The sequence below is a fragment of the Electrophorus electricus genome, chromosome 19 (genome assembly GCF_013358815.1).
Source record: "Electrophorus electricus isolate fEleEle1 chromosome 19, fEleEle1.pri, whole genome shotgun sequence".
NCBI classification, from domain to species: Eukaryota; Metazoa; Chordata; class Actinopteri; order Gymnotiformes; family Gymnotidae; genus Electrophorus; species Electrophorus electricus.
In genome coordinates, this window is record NC_049553.1 from 729599 (window position 1) to 742111 (window position 12513).

Sequence of the window (12513 nt, forward strand, 5' to 3'; positions counted from 1 at the left end):
GCGCCCTGCCAGACGCTCCACTTTGAGCGTTCCAGCCAAGCGGTTCCTGTTCCTCTGCCTACACATACTGTTTGCACAGGCTGTGGGGGTAGAGAGTCCTGCAGTGGAATATTAGAGTGAATTCCAGGCCGGAACAAACATCTAGGAGCCAGCCTTTCATTAACCATCTCACACACACACACCTCTGTCTGCTTGCTACTTAACTCAGCCACATGCTGCTCCAAAAAGAGAGCCATTATATGGTGTGACAAGAATGAGCCTGCATCTTGTAGAAGATCGTTAATCATTTAACCTATTGGTCATTAGTGAGATATGAAGGTTCCTTGTCTGTACACCACCATGGTTGGGACCCTGTCACTCACTTCTAAAAAGGTCAACACTGTGGGAGTGAAAAATGAATCAGAAAAATCAGTTCGGATGGCATTCTCAAACTGGGATCCATTCAGATGACCTTCTCACACTGGGATCTGGACTAGATGAGGCATGGAAAGAGGTTTAAAAAAAAAAAAAAGAAGCTTAAGGCTAAAATTAAAACATGCTCATGAGAATGCGAGCCTGAGTAAACCTAGACAAGAAAGAATCCTATAATGGGCATAATATAATAAAGGTTTTAAACCTTTTAAAACTTGTTTCATATATTACATTCATTACATTCATGCTGTTTTTTTTTAAAACATATTACAGTTATGATATCAAATGTTTCATGTATCTGAAGCTACATAGAATTTTAGTCTGGAATTTAGATTTCTGACACTAAACCAGATACACAACACCGTTCCTTCACAATGCACTTAGGTCTCCAACTCTTTACAGCCTGAGCTGGACACTGGCGTAGCTGCTCAATGCAGTTTTAGCACATGTGCGTGCAGACACACACATACACGCACACACATCTAACCGCAACGTGTGCTCGACTACCGCAGGATCAGGGCCGCCAAACACGTTCTGATCACCTCCATGGTTGTGCTCGTCATTTTAACACGTATGCACAAAGTCCCCAGGCACGAGACCTGTTTTTACCGCCAGGTGTAAAGCACGGCCCGCGTTGCCATCGCGAACGATGTGCGCCTCGCCTGTGAAGCGCCTGACAGGTAACCGAGGCAGAGACGTATGCTCACCTGTAGCTGCTGGATCTGAGCATAGGTCCAGTCCAGCTCGATCTGGCTGTAACGCTTGTGCAGGCGGTACATGAGCATCGGCTCGGAGACAGGGTGCACGCTGAAGGCCCTCCTGAACTGGAGGCTGTCCTCCCGCTCCGGGTCCGCGTTCTTCTGCAGCTCAAAGTAACGGTACGTCATCTCCTAAAAAACACACACACAAACGCAAGAGATGGGCCAGGAGGAATTTGCAAGTGCTGCAAATCACATTTTAGAATAACTCCGTCATTAACAAGGCGTTGTCCGGTTTAAAACCACAGAAACATTCTGAATGTTCATGAGCACAGCTGCAATTAATGGGGTCCATCCTGCTACACTGATGACTGAAACTTCTTAAAATAAAAGCACAGCAAAGAGCTTCATACGATGTCAGAGGAAATGATTAATAACTCACACCACTGCCACCACAGTGAATAAATAAATACCAGACAGGCTCTTTCAGAGAACTCAAATACAAAAGAAGCCTCTTTTCTCTTTACTAAAAGTCTCCTCCCATCCTTGGAGAGGTCCACCCTCACCTGGTGCTTCTCCACACAGCTCAGACCCAGGTAGTCGATGATGCAGCGTCCGAGCCATTCGTCGGGCCTGACGCTAAGAATGTCGTTGCGGCAGGAGTCCAGGTGAGGTTGCAGGCGGCCCAGCAGGCTCCGGGACAGCAGGTAGCCGTAGCCGCCGTGGCAGTAGCGTGCACGCTCCTCGCCGCCGATGAACTCCTCCGCCCGCCCCATATACGCGTCCTGCCCGGCGCTCAGGTGCCCCACCAGCTCCATCACCCGTTCTGCCTGCGTGTATGTGTCATCCTGCGCCAGGTAGAACCAGTCGTACTCGTTGCCGTGGTACTGGTGCAGGTGGCGAACCGTCTCGTACATGAGCCAGACTGGCCGGTCATCGCCGTGGGCAACCACAGACATTCCGTGCGGCACCTTGGCGCTTCGGAGGCCGGTGAAGAAGTATGTGCGGTGGAAGCGGTGCGCCACCGTGCGGTTCACCGCCACACCCAGTGTGCCAAGGGTTGCGCGGGAGCTCAGAATGCCCACTAGGAGGCGCTCTCGGATGCCAAGCTCTGTGTGGATGTAACGTGTCCTGCAGCACAGAGATGGGAAAAGTTAATTCTACTCTTTAGGATGGCAGCAGAAACGCTACAGCTATTTTATCCTTATTTACACCTTATAAAACCAGGTTTTAAATGAGAATCACAGATAAACCTCTATAGAAAACCACATTTTATTAAATTTGACTTCTCCCAATCACCAATGTAGAGTCAGACTACTGTAAGGGTGTGTTCAAAAACCAAAATCTAACCAAGAAAATTAGTATCTCAACAGATTTAATCGATCCGAACAAGCGGTCTGCAAACCTAGGACATATTCTCTAAAAGACACCTCTACAAAGTTAGACTACCAAAGCTAGTCTTAAGCTTAAAATAAAATAGCCTTAGTTTATTTTTTAACACAAGTTACATTTTCTCATGCTGAATGAATTCTGTAGGTGATGTTTATTTCTGCTTGCAAATACTTTTGTCTTTCTATGGCCTTTACTGACAGATTACCCAATAACCGCCTTCTCCTCAGCACAGAACGCTAAAATGGAGGTCAATGCCGCATGTGGTGAAACAAACATCAACAGAGACATTTATAGCTAGGAATGAGCCACTTGATTAGAACTCAATCAGAAGCCACCTTTATTTATTTAAGTGGCTGCATACTAAATGTGACTAAGTGTATCTTTTCAGCATGGCCATGTATGTCCTGTTCACAACATAATGAAGGCAACATGGAATAAACCCTCTGCATGGTGTAGCCTACACGATGGCGCCTACAGCCATAACGAAACCGGTTACATTTTCCTACTCTCATCACAGAACACCACTGTTGTACCAGAAGATTTAATTCATTTCAGTTAATTTTTTTTTGTGAAGGAAAAAACATTAATAGTGACGTTAGCTGCTTCTAAAATAAGTGAAGTATTTAACTGTAGGAAGTAGACAGATATAAACATCACACCTAACATGGCAGCTAGTCAAAGTGATGTTATTAACACTTATTCTCCAGGGAGATCTCAGTACCTCTTGTAAAATTCAGAAATGATATATTACTTAGACAGAGCCTCTGTTAGGAAGAATACTTGAGAGGTTTTCTTATGATTTAAAAAAAAAAAAGTTTTCTATGATGATTGTGGGTTTTACTGCCAAAAACTAAAAGATTTGAGAGATTTAAAGTACATGTTTGGAATGATTTTTCATTAAATGGACAGAACTTAATGTTGCTGTAAAGGGTAGGCAAACATAACAGCTAAAATAAGATATATTGTTTTCCAAGAAGCATTTGAAACCATAGCATTTAGCCTCTTGGGTCTGATCGTAGGTCCAGTCCAGTAATACTGCCTACGTTTCTGTGACATGGCAAAGTTACTGAATCATTGTAATTACTCACTGTACAGGAACACCACTCTGACTTAACTTTAACCAAATGAAGAGTCTCTGAAACATTAGAGGTTAGGCAACTCTCATATGAGAGCTGAAGACTAACTTAAGGTCCTACATTCGGAGTGGAATTCATGCAGGGGCACCACTTGTCCACAACAGCAAAAAAGTTGCATGCTAGACTGCATGCCATCAATACTGCGATGAAATTTTTCCAGGACATTTCACACTCTTGTTGTGAAACTGTGGAGATCACCCATGCGGTGTCAGTTACATACCATGTAATTCACCTCATACCCTTGACTGAATAACATACAGAATGTGAAAGTCTTGCCATGGCAAAAGTAAAACAACAGTGATATTACTAAGCCCACTGACCTGAGTACTTTCTTGTGTGGCTTGCTGGGATCCTTGTGATAGGGAACAATGCGTGGTTGGAAATCCTCGTTCCCATCCCCTCCACTGACTCCGGGGGGCTTTCCTGCGTGACTGCCCTGAAGCAGCCCCCCTTTACTCAGGTCATCACTGCAGACCTCCTCACTGTCTCCCTGCGTCCAGGACACCATGAGCAGGCTGAGGCTACAGCCCAAAGAAAGGCCGAGGATGAGAGGCAGGGCAGGCCGAAAAACAGCCAGGAAGGAAGACAGGCGCATGGTGGAGGAGGTCCTGCTACGAGCGTCCAGGGACGGCTCCTGGATAATCCGCGCGGCAAAGTTATCTGGATAGCAAAGCTCTTCGAAAAGGCACCCCAGTTGCTCCAGTCGCAGTGCTGTGAAATGTTTACATTTGCCGTGAAATGTTTACATCCGCAAACAACGTAAACACTGAGCTTCAGTCAAGACCTGCAAACGTAGTCAACTACTGCGGCCAAGTGCAAACGCAATACAGATGTGCCCGTCCACAAACTGACACATTCAACAGGATGTATGCAAGTCAACGGCCTTTCTTTAGGTCCATTTTCGGTCTTCCAGAAGATAAGTGTAGTTCTTCAGCAGCTCTAAGAGATGAGTGGAGTTATCCATCAGCTCTAGCTACCCAGCTAGACTGGAGAGCTAACCTACCTAACCTAACCCAGCTAACATAACTAACCTAACTCGCCTTAAACACAACCAGCTACGTTAGGTTAGCTCCGAGAGCTCATTAAATGTTACACCGCTCTCCTTCCTGAACTGAACCACACACAAACTGAAAAGTGAAAGCAATTCAAGTTTCCCCGCTAGCTCGGTGAGCGCAAGCCTCACAAGCCACTGTTAACTATCTTAGCTAGGCTAAGCTAGGCTAGGCAAGCCAAGTAACAGGAAATAGACCGACGACCGTTATAGACGCGAGGACATGCTAGCTATTTCACAAACAATATACATGTTGTTACATTAAAAGGGTATTGCGGATATGTCTTTTATATAAAATTCGATGTCGGAGACATCGAGCTTTGCTTTATGATCAGAAAAAACACCTAATCATAAACATACATGTTAGGTTTGCTAGCGACATCGCTTATTTTAAAGATAACCGAGTTAAACAGTAAGTTCTCGTCGTTGATAAAAGTGTCCGTAACTTTGTGGGAAAAATAGAATATTCGTAAAATTCGAGTGGTGTAACAAAGCAAAACACACCTCCAGTTATGGCGGGGGCGGGACAGGGGAAGGATGGGGGCAGGACGGAGCCAAAGCCGTACTCGTATACACAAGCTCTAACTCACCTGGAGGAGAGGTCAGGCACTGCTTAAAAACGAGCACTAAATGACCTGGAGGAGAGGTCAGGCGCTGCTTATACACGAGCACTAAATGACCTGGAGGAGAGGTCAGGCGCTGCTTATACACGAGCACTAAATGACCTGGAGGAGAGGTCAGGCGCTGCTTATACACGAGCACTAAATGACCTGGAGGAGAGGTCAGGCGCTGCTTATACACGAGCACTAAATGACCTGGAGGAGAGGTCAGGCGCTGCTTATACACGAGCACTAAATGACCTGGAGGAGAGGTCAGGCGCTGCTTATACACGAGCACTAAATGACCTGGAGGAGAGGTCAGGCGCTGCTTATACACGAGCACTAAATGACCTGGAGGAGAGGTCAGGCACTGCTTATACACGAGCACTAAATGACCTGGAGGAGAGGTCAGGCACTGCTTATACACGAGCTCTAACTCACCTGGAGGAGAGGTCAGGCACTGCTTAAAAACGAGCACTAAATGACCTGGAGGAGAGGTCAGGCGCTGCTTATACACGAGCACTAAATGACCTGGAGGAGAGGTCAGGCACTGCTTATACACGAGCACTAAATGACCTGGAGGAGAGGTCAGGCGCTGCTTATACACGAGCACTAAATGACCTGGAGGAGAGGTCAGGCGCTGCTTATACACGAGCACTAAATGACCTGGAGGAGAGGTCAGGCACTGCTTATACACGAGCTCTAACTCACCTGGAGGAGAGGTCAGGCACTGCTTAAAAACGAGCACTAAATGACCTGGAGGAGAGGTCAGGCGCTGCTTATACACGAGCACTAAATGACCTGGAGGAGAGGTCAGGCACTGCTTATACACGAGCACTAAGTGACCTGGAGGAGAGGTCAGGCGCTGCTTATACACGAGCACTAAATGACCTGGAGGAGAGGTCAGGCGCTGCTTATACACGAGCACTAAATGACCTGGAGGAGAGGTCAGGCACTGCTTCACACCCTCTTAGGTTTGGGTAGAGTTCTGGTTAGAATTAGAATTATGTGTTCATCTGGGGTCTTTGATTCTCTCCCACTGCCCATGCAGGTTAGGGCTATCTTAAATTGTCCTGCTGTAAGTGTGTGTGTAAATATTAATTGTGGAGTGTTGTGTAGAGTGCTGATTATAGAGCATCCTTAGGTGTTACAAAGGCGTTATGTAAATAATAATATTTATTGTACTTGGTAAACTACTGTAAGAGGTTTCCAGGAGAGTTATATTTAGGTAAGTCAAGATTTTCAATAACGCCATGATGTTATCATGGGCATGTTTATTAAAATGATTATGTAACCTTAAATGCAGAAAACATTGTTTAGGCTCATTAATGGACTTCATTAGTAGTGATGGGCATTGTTGGTACAAATGTTAAACCTCTGGATAGTTTCTGAGTGTATGATTGAAGGTATGCTTAACACTTATGTTTATATTCTATAGCTTACATTTAGGTCATTATGAGTTGTTCTGAAAATATGTCCACAGCAACCTTTAGTTTCTGCACTAGTGTGTGGCTGAGTAATAAAACTCAGTTCTGAGGTGCACAAGAAAAATAGGACTTGTTGACTTTATTGACATTTTAATTTACACTCACTGTGTTTATTGAAAACAAATGTTTTTAAATAATTCTGATTTTTACTTGATTTACTTCTGTAACTTGTACTTAATGTATGTTGTAATAGGTACAACATAGATCTTCAGAAAAAAACATAAATCAAGACCCCTTGAGTCAAGCTAGATCATTTTTTTTTCTCCTTGAAATAAAGTGTTCTTTTTGCGTGACGTTCTTTATGTCTTAGATTAGATTTCGTTTATTCTCCCTCTAAAGACAACCCCATAACAACCAGTTAAAAACCTCCACCACTGAAATCTTCACCAAACCCTCAACTACTCTAGTCTTGTTAGTTCTATTGCAAGTTCTAGTTCTGTGTTAGTTCTATTCCATTTACAAAACCCAGGCTACCCTTCTGATTTAACATACACTTAAACACACTGCCACTGTTCAAGCATCTATGAGCTTTAAATGTAATTTACTATAGAAATGTTTTTGTCATCATTTGAGTCAATGCACTCCAATGCACTCCAAGCAGGTCAATGCCCCTCCCCTTACGTGTATCGTGGGAAATACCGAGCAGCTGTCAACAGTCTTTCATTTCCCTGAGTGTTTTATGATTCATCTGGCATGTTAGTATAAGTTATGTTGGTGCTGTCAACCGTTTAATGTAGCCAGTGTAGCTAAGCTACCGTGGTGTAATGGCGATAACCTACACAGCTGTAGCCCGTGTCTAATTATAGTCTCATTTTAAATAATAGACGAACTAGTTATCCTAGAAGGAGGCACTGAGCTCAGACACTAGTTCGCCACCGTTAGCCAGCTAGTTAACGTAGATGTGTGCCTCTATGGCAGCCATCTGCTCAAGCGTTGTGTCTGTAAACCTTCCCCTTAGTTGTGTGCGTCTGTGTCTGTAAACCTTCCCCTTAGATGTGTGCGTCTGTGTCTGTAAACCTTCCCCTTAGATGTCTGCGTCTGCGTCTGTAAACCTTCCCCTTAGTTGTGTGCGTCTGCGTCTGTAAACCTTCCCCTTAGATGTGTGCGTCTGCGTCTGTAAACCTTCCCCTTAGATGTGTGCGTCTGCGTCTGTAAACCTTCCCCTTAGATGTGTGCGTCTGCGTCTGTAAACCTTCCCCTTAGATGTGTGCGTCTGCGTCTGTAAACCTTCCCCTTAGATGTGTGCGTCTGCGTCTGTAAACCTTCCCCTTAGTTGTGTGCGTCTGCGTATATGTGACATTTCAGGATTTCCTGTCTGAGATGCAGAATTAAATAGATTTTGACTTGAACTAAAACAGTCAGCAAGTCAAGAGATGGCACCCTGAGTTGTTGTATGGACAGTGTAAGTGATGGGTAGGATCTGTGTTTGATTGAAGGGAAGTTACGACCAGTATGTGAAGACCAGGCTGGAGCTAGAGGAGATGAAACACTACAACTGGGAACAGGACCAGATGGCACATATGAAGATAAAACACCACTTCTATACACCTTGATACCTTCTAATGCAAACCCCTCAGGTTTCTTCTTAGGAATAAACCTAATTGTACTGATTAATAATTATTTTGTTTTCTGTCAGTGCTGAAGTGAATCTCCAGGGTTTTCTTTGTGTGTCTGTTTCCATGGAGAACCACATTGCATGGTTCTGGCATGGCTTGGCTAAGATGGCACACCAGGGTCAGAGTAAAGAGAAAACACTACAGAAGATGGTGGTCTCAGGTCTGACCTTCTGTTTAGTCACAGATAAGCTCTGGCATATACCTAAACCAGCTACCACCCTCCACACAGACACACAGACAAAGTTCAAGACAAGCTCACTTGGTCACCTTCTCATGGCTCATTATTGTGACATTTCTTCCTATGTACCAATGATCAGTTGCTCAATGTCTGATGTGGAAATGGTGCTGGCTGCCTTTGATAAACATGTAGTTCCACTGCTCATCACTGTGGGGACGTTCTACACTCCACACAACTGGACAACCTTGCAGGGCAGAACATAGAAGGGTTCACCACTCCTACACTGACCAATCAGTCGTATCGGTGGCTGTGAAGGACGATTGTGACTCAGAAACCAACACAGCACCTCTTTTCTCTCCCCTGAAGATACCTCCTCCTGTTCTCAGTTTCAGATATTCCACTGACACGATGGGTCCAGCAAAGCATCCTTGCAGTGTTGCTCCTGAACGTGTGTGGCATTCATTTACATAGTAGTTCAGTCCTATGAATTTAAAAAAACTGATCTTTTAAAAACTTCTTTATTAATCCAACCACAATCTGAGTTCTTAGTGTCTTGTGTGGTGTGAATACTACATTTTGGGTGTAGCACGTTCGTTAAATGCTTCGGCCTTTGTGTGACTTTGCGTGCCATTTGCGTGACTTTCGTGTTGGTGTCCTACAGCACCTGATGGAGCAGCTGGAGCAGGCCCTGTCTCCTCTGGAGTACATGATGAAGTGCTACCCAGAGATCAAGGAGAAGAAGGTGTGTCTGAGTGTGTGTGTGATTGTGTGGGTATGCGTGTGTCCACATTCATTATGGTCAGTCGATTTACCTGAATGAGGCGGTGGCAAGCTTTTGACAAAAACATAGCAGTACATAATGTGGTACAAAATAAACTGCTGACCACCTGCTCCAGGTGAGTCCCATCAGGAACCTGTCAGACGGTCAGAAGTGCTGCGTCTGCTTTGCCTGGATGGCTTGCCAGAGCCCTCACGTGCTCTTCCTGGACGAGCCCACCAACCAAATTGGACATCGAGACCGTCGACACGCTGGCCCACGCCGTCAACGAGTTTGAAGGAGGGGTGATGTTGGTCAGCCATGACTTCCGGCTCATCCAGCAGGTATGGCTTCCCTTCTGGGGAATGGCAAGACCTTCCGATTGCAGAACATGATAAGATTATGTTTGCAGGTGGCTCAGGAAATCTGGCTGTGTGAGAACCAGACCATCACCAAGTGGAACACGGACATTTTGGCATACAAGGAGCACTTGAAGGCGACAATTGATAAGCAGACGCAGGACGTTTAAATGCCTATGAACAGAATTTCTGTGTCTTGCTCTTGCAATATTGCATGCGTGCAAGCGAAGGAGTTTTACAAAAGCTTTTTTTTCTTTTCTTTTTTGCAATCCCACCCACCCCCCAAAAAAATGTTGGAGTAGACTGTGGATTGCCTTCCAGTGTTCAAACATCATTCAATAAGTCACTTTAAATGTATACCTACAGTGCATATCTTGTTCCTGTTTAACATCATGAATGCAGTATTGCAGAATAAACCAAAGTTTATTGAAATTGTAGGTTGAAAACTGCTGTCCTAATCTGGTCGAATTTATACGGGACATGCATAAATTACTCAAGATGGGCACATTGGCTGCATTTTGTTAGGTTTGTGCATGCTGTGTAGGTAGGCCTAATTGTACCTAATTGTACCTAATTGTACCAATGGAGATCCAAAGGACAGTGAAGAGTGATTCCCAGCTATTCCCATCAATGCAGGATTTTGGCATCAGTAAATCAAGCGACTGGTCAGCTCGTTTTTAATTGCTCATGCTGCTCCAGTATACATCACCACATCAGCTACCACATGGTAAAGTTTTTAGAGTGCCTCTTCCTCCTTTAGTTTGCGTTACAATAAATATCCTCAAGGCTCATTCTGTATTTCTGACAAACCAAAGCATCACATTAAAGGCTAGTACTATACAGCATCCTCTGCACAGTTTTATAGTCCTTACAATCTTTTGTTCACTTATAGAAGCATCAGTATTGTTGAGTGAATTATTAAAGCTGATTTTGACAGGAGAGCCTTTCTTTATCTTGTATTAAAAGAGTCACCATGGCAGCTACATTAGAAATGTAGTATTTTTTTAACTGCATTTAGAATGAAGTGTTGTAATAATATATTGATGTGTGTATTTGAAGAAATTCTCATCTTGGTTCCCAAAATAACCAAAATATGGTTCCTAACCAACATAAAGGCATTAACACTGATATTAGTCGCTGATGTATTTTTGTCATCATTAAGATCTAGTACTATTGTACTACTGTGACTACAGTACTGCTGTACTACTGTGATTACTGTACTGCTGTGACTACTGTACTAATGTGGCTACTGGACTACTGTATTACTGGGACTACTGGGACTACAGAACTGCTGTGAATACAGTACTGCTGTACTACTGTGACTACTGAACTACTGTGACTATAGTATCGCTGTACTACTGTGACTACTGTACTGCTGTGACTGATGTACTACTGTACTAATGTGACTACTGTACTGCTGTATTACTGTGACTATTGTGACTACTGAATTACTGTGACTATAGTACTGCTATACTACGGTGAATATGGTACTGTTGTACTACTGTGACTACTGTACTACTGTGGCTACTGGACTACTGTATTACTGTGACTACTGTGACTACTGAACTACTGTGAATAAAGTATTGCTGTACTTCTGTGACTACTGAACTACTGTGAATACAGTACTGCTGTACTACTGTGACTACTGTGACTACTGTGACTACTGTGACTACTGTACTGCTGTATTACTGTGACTACTGTACTACTGTGGCTACTGGACTACTGTATTACTGTGACTACTGTGACTACTGAACTGCTGTACTACTGTGACTACTGAACTACTGTGGCTACTGGACTACTGTATTACTGTGACTACTGTGACTACAGAACTGCTGTACTACTGTGACTACTGAACTACTGTGGCTACTGGACTACTGTATTACTGTGACTACTGTGACTACTGAACTGCTGTGAATACAGTACTGCTGTACTACTGTGACTACTGAACTACTGTGGCTACTGGACTACTGTATTACTGTGACTACTGTGACTACTGAACTACTGTGAATACAGTATTGCTGTACTTCTGTGACTACTGAACTACTGTGAATACAGTATTGCCGTACTACTGTGACTACTGAACTACTGTGAATACAGTACTGCTGTATTACTGTGACTACTGTGACTACTGTACTGCTGTATTACTGTAACTACTGTGACTACTGTGCTGCTGTAATACTGTGACTACTGTACTGCTGTAATCCTGTGACTACTGTGACTACTGTGCTGCTGTATTACTGTGACTACTGTGCTGCTGTAATACTGTGACTACTGTACTGCTGTAATACTGTGACTACTGTGACTACTGTGCTGCTGTATTACTGTGACTACTGTGCTGCTGTAATACTGTGACTACTGTACTGCTGTAATACTGTGACTACTGTGACTACTGTACTGCTGTATTACTGTGACTACTGTGACTACTGTGCTGCTGTAATACTGTGACTACTGTACTACTGTGGCTACTGGACTACTGTATTACTGTGACTACTGTGACTACTGTGACTACAGAAATGTTGTACTACTGTGACTACTGAACTACTGTGGCTACTGGACTACTGTATTACTGTGACTACTGTGACTACTGAACTGCTGTGAATACAGTACTGCTGTACTACTGTGACTACTGAACTACTGTGGCTACTGGACTACTGTATTACTGTGACTACTGTGACTACTGAACTACTGTGAATACAGTATTGCTGTACTTCTGTGACTACTGAACTACTGTGAATACAGTATTGCCGTACTACTGTGACTACTGAACTACTGTGAATACAGTACTGCTGTATTACTGTGACTACTGTGACTACTGTACTGCTGTATTAC

At 43.9% G+C, this 12513-nt stretch overlaps 2 protein-coding genes across 2 annotated transcripts in view; one reads left to right on the top strand and one right to left on the bottom strand.

Annotated features, from left to right (window-relative positions):
- Positions 1-5199, bottom strand: part of chpf2 (chondroitin polymerizing factor 2) — an 11506-nt gene extending 6307 nt beyond the window's left edge. Inside the window, exons 1-3 of the mRNA XM_035520091.1 lie at positions 3958-5199; positions 1676-2240; positions 1119-1301 (exon numbers count right to left, since the gene is read on the bottom strand). Of these exons, the coding sequence (XP_035375984.1) occupies positions 1119-1301; positions 1676-2240; positions 3958-4232 (1023 nt within the window). The 5' untranslated portion in view covers positions 4233-5199. The remainder of the gene's footprint in view (positions 1-1118; positions 1302-1675; positions 2241-3957) is intronic.
- Positions 5200-8495: 3296 nt separating this feature from the next.
- On the top strand, positions 8496-9905 carry abcf2b (ATP-binding cassette, sub-family F (GCN20), member 2b). Its single transcript, XM_035519950.1, is given in 6 exon segments — positions 8496-8550; positions 8955-9016; positions 9230-9310; positions 9390-9572; positions 9574-9669; positions 9738-9905. Coding segments are annotated over 6 exon segments (594 nt in total). The 3' UTR covers positions 9855-9905.
- The last annotated feature ends 2608 nt before the right edge of the window (positions 9906-12513 follow it).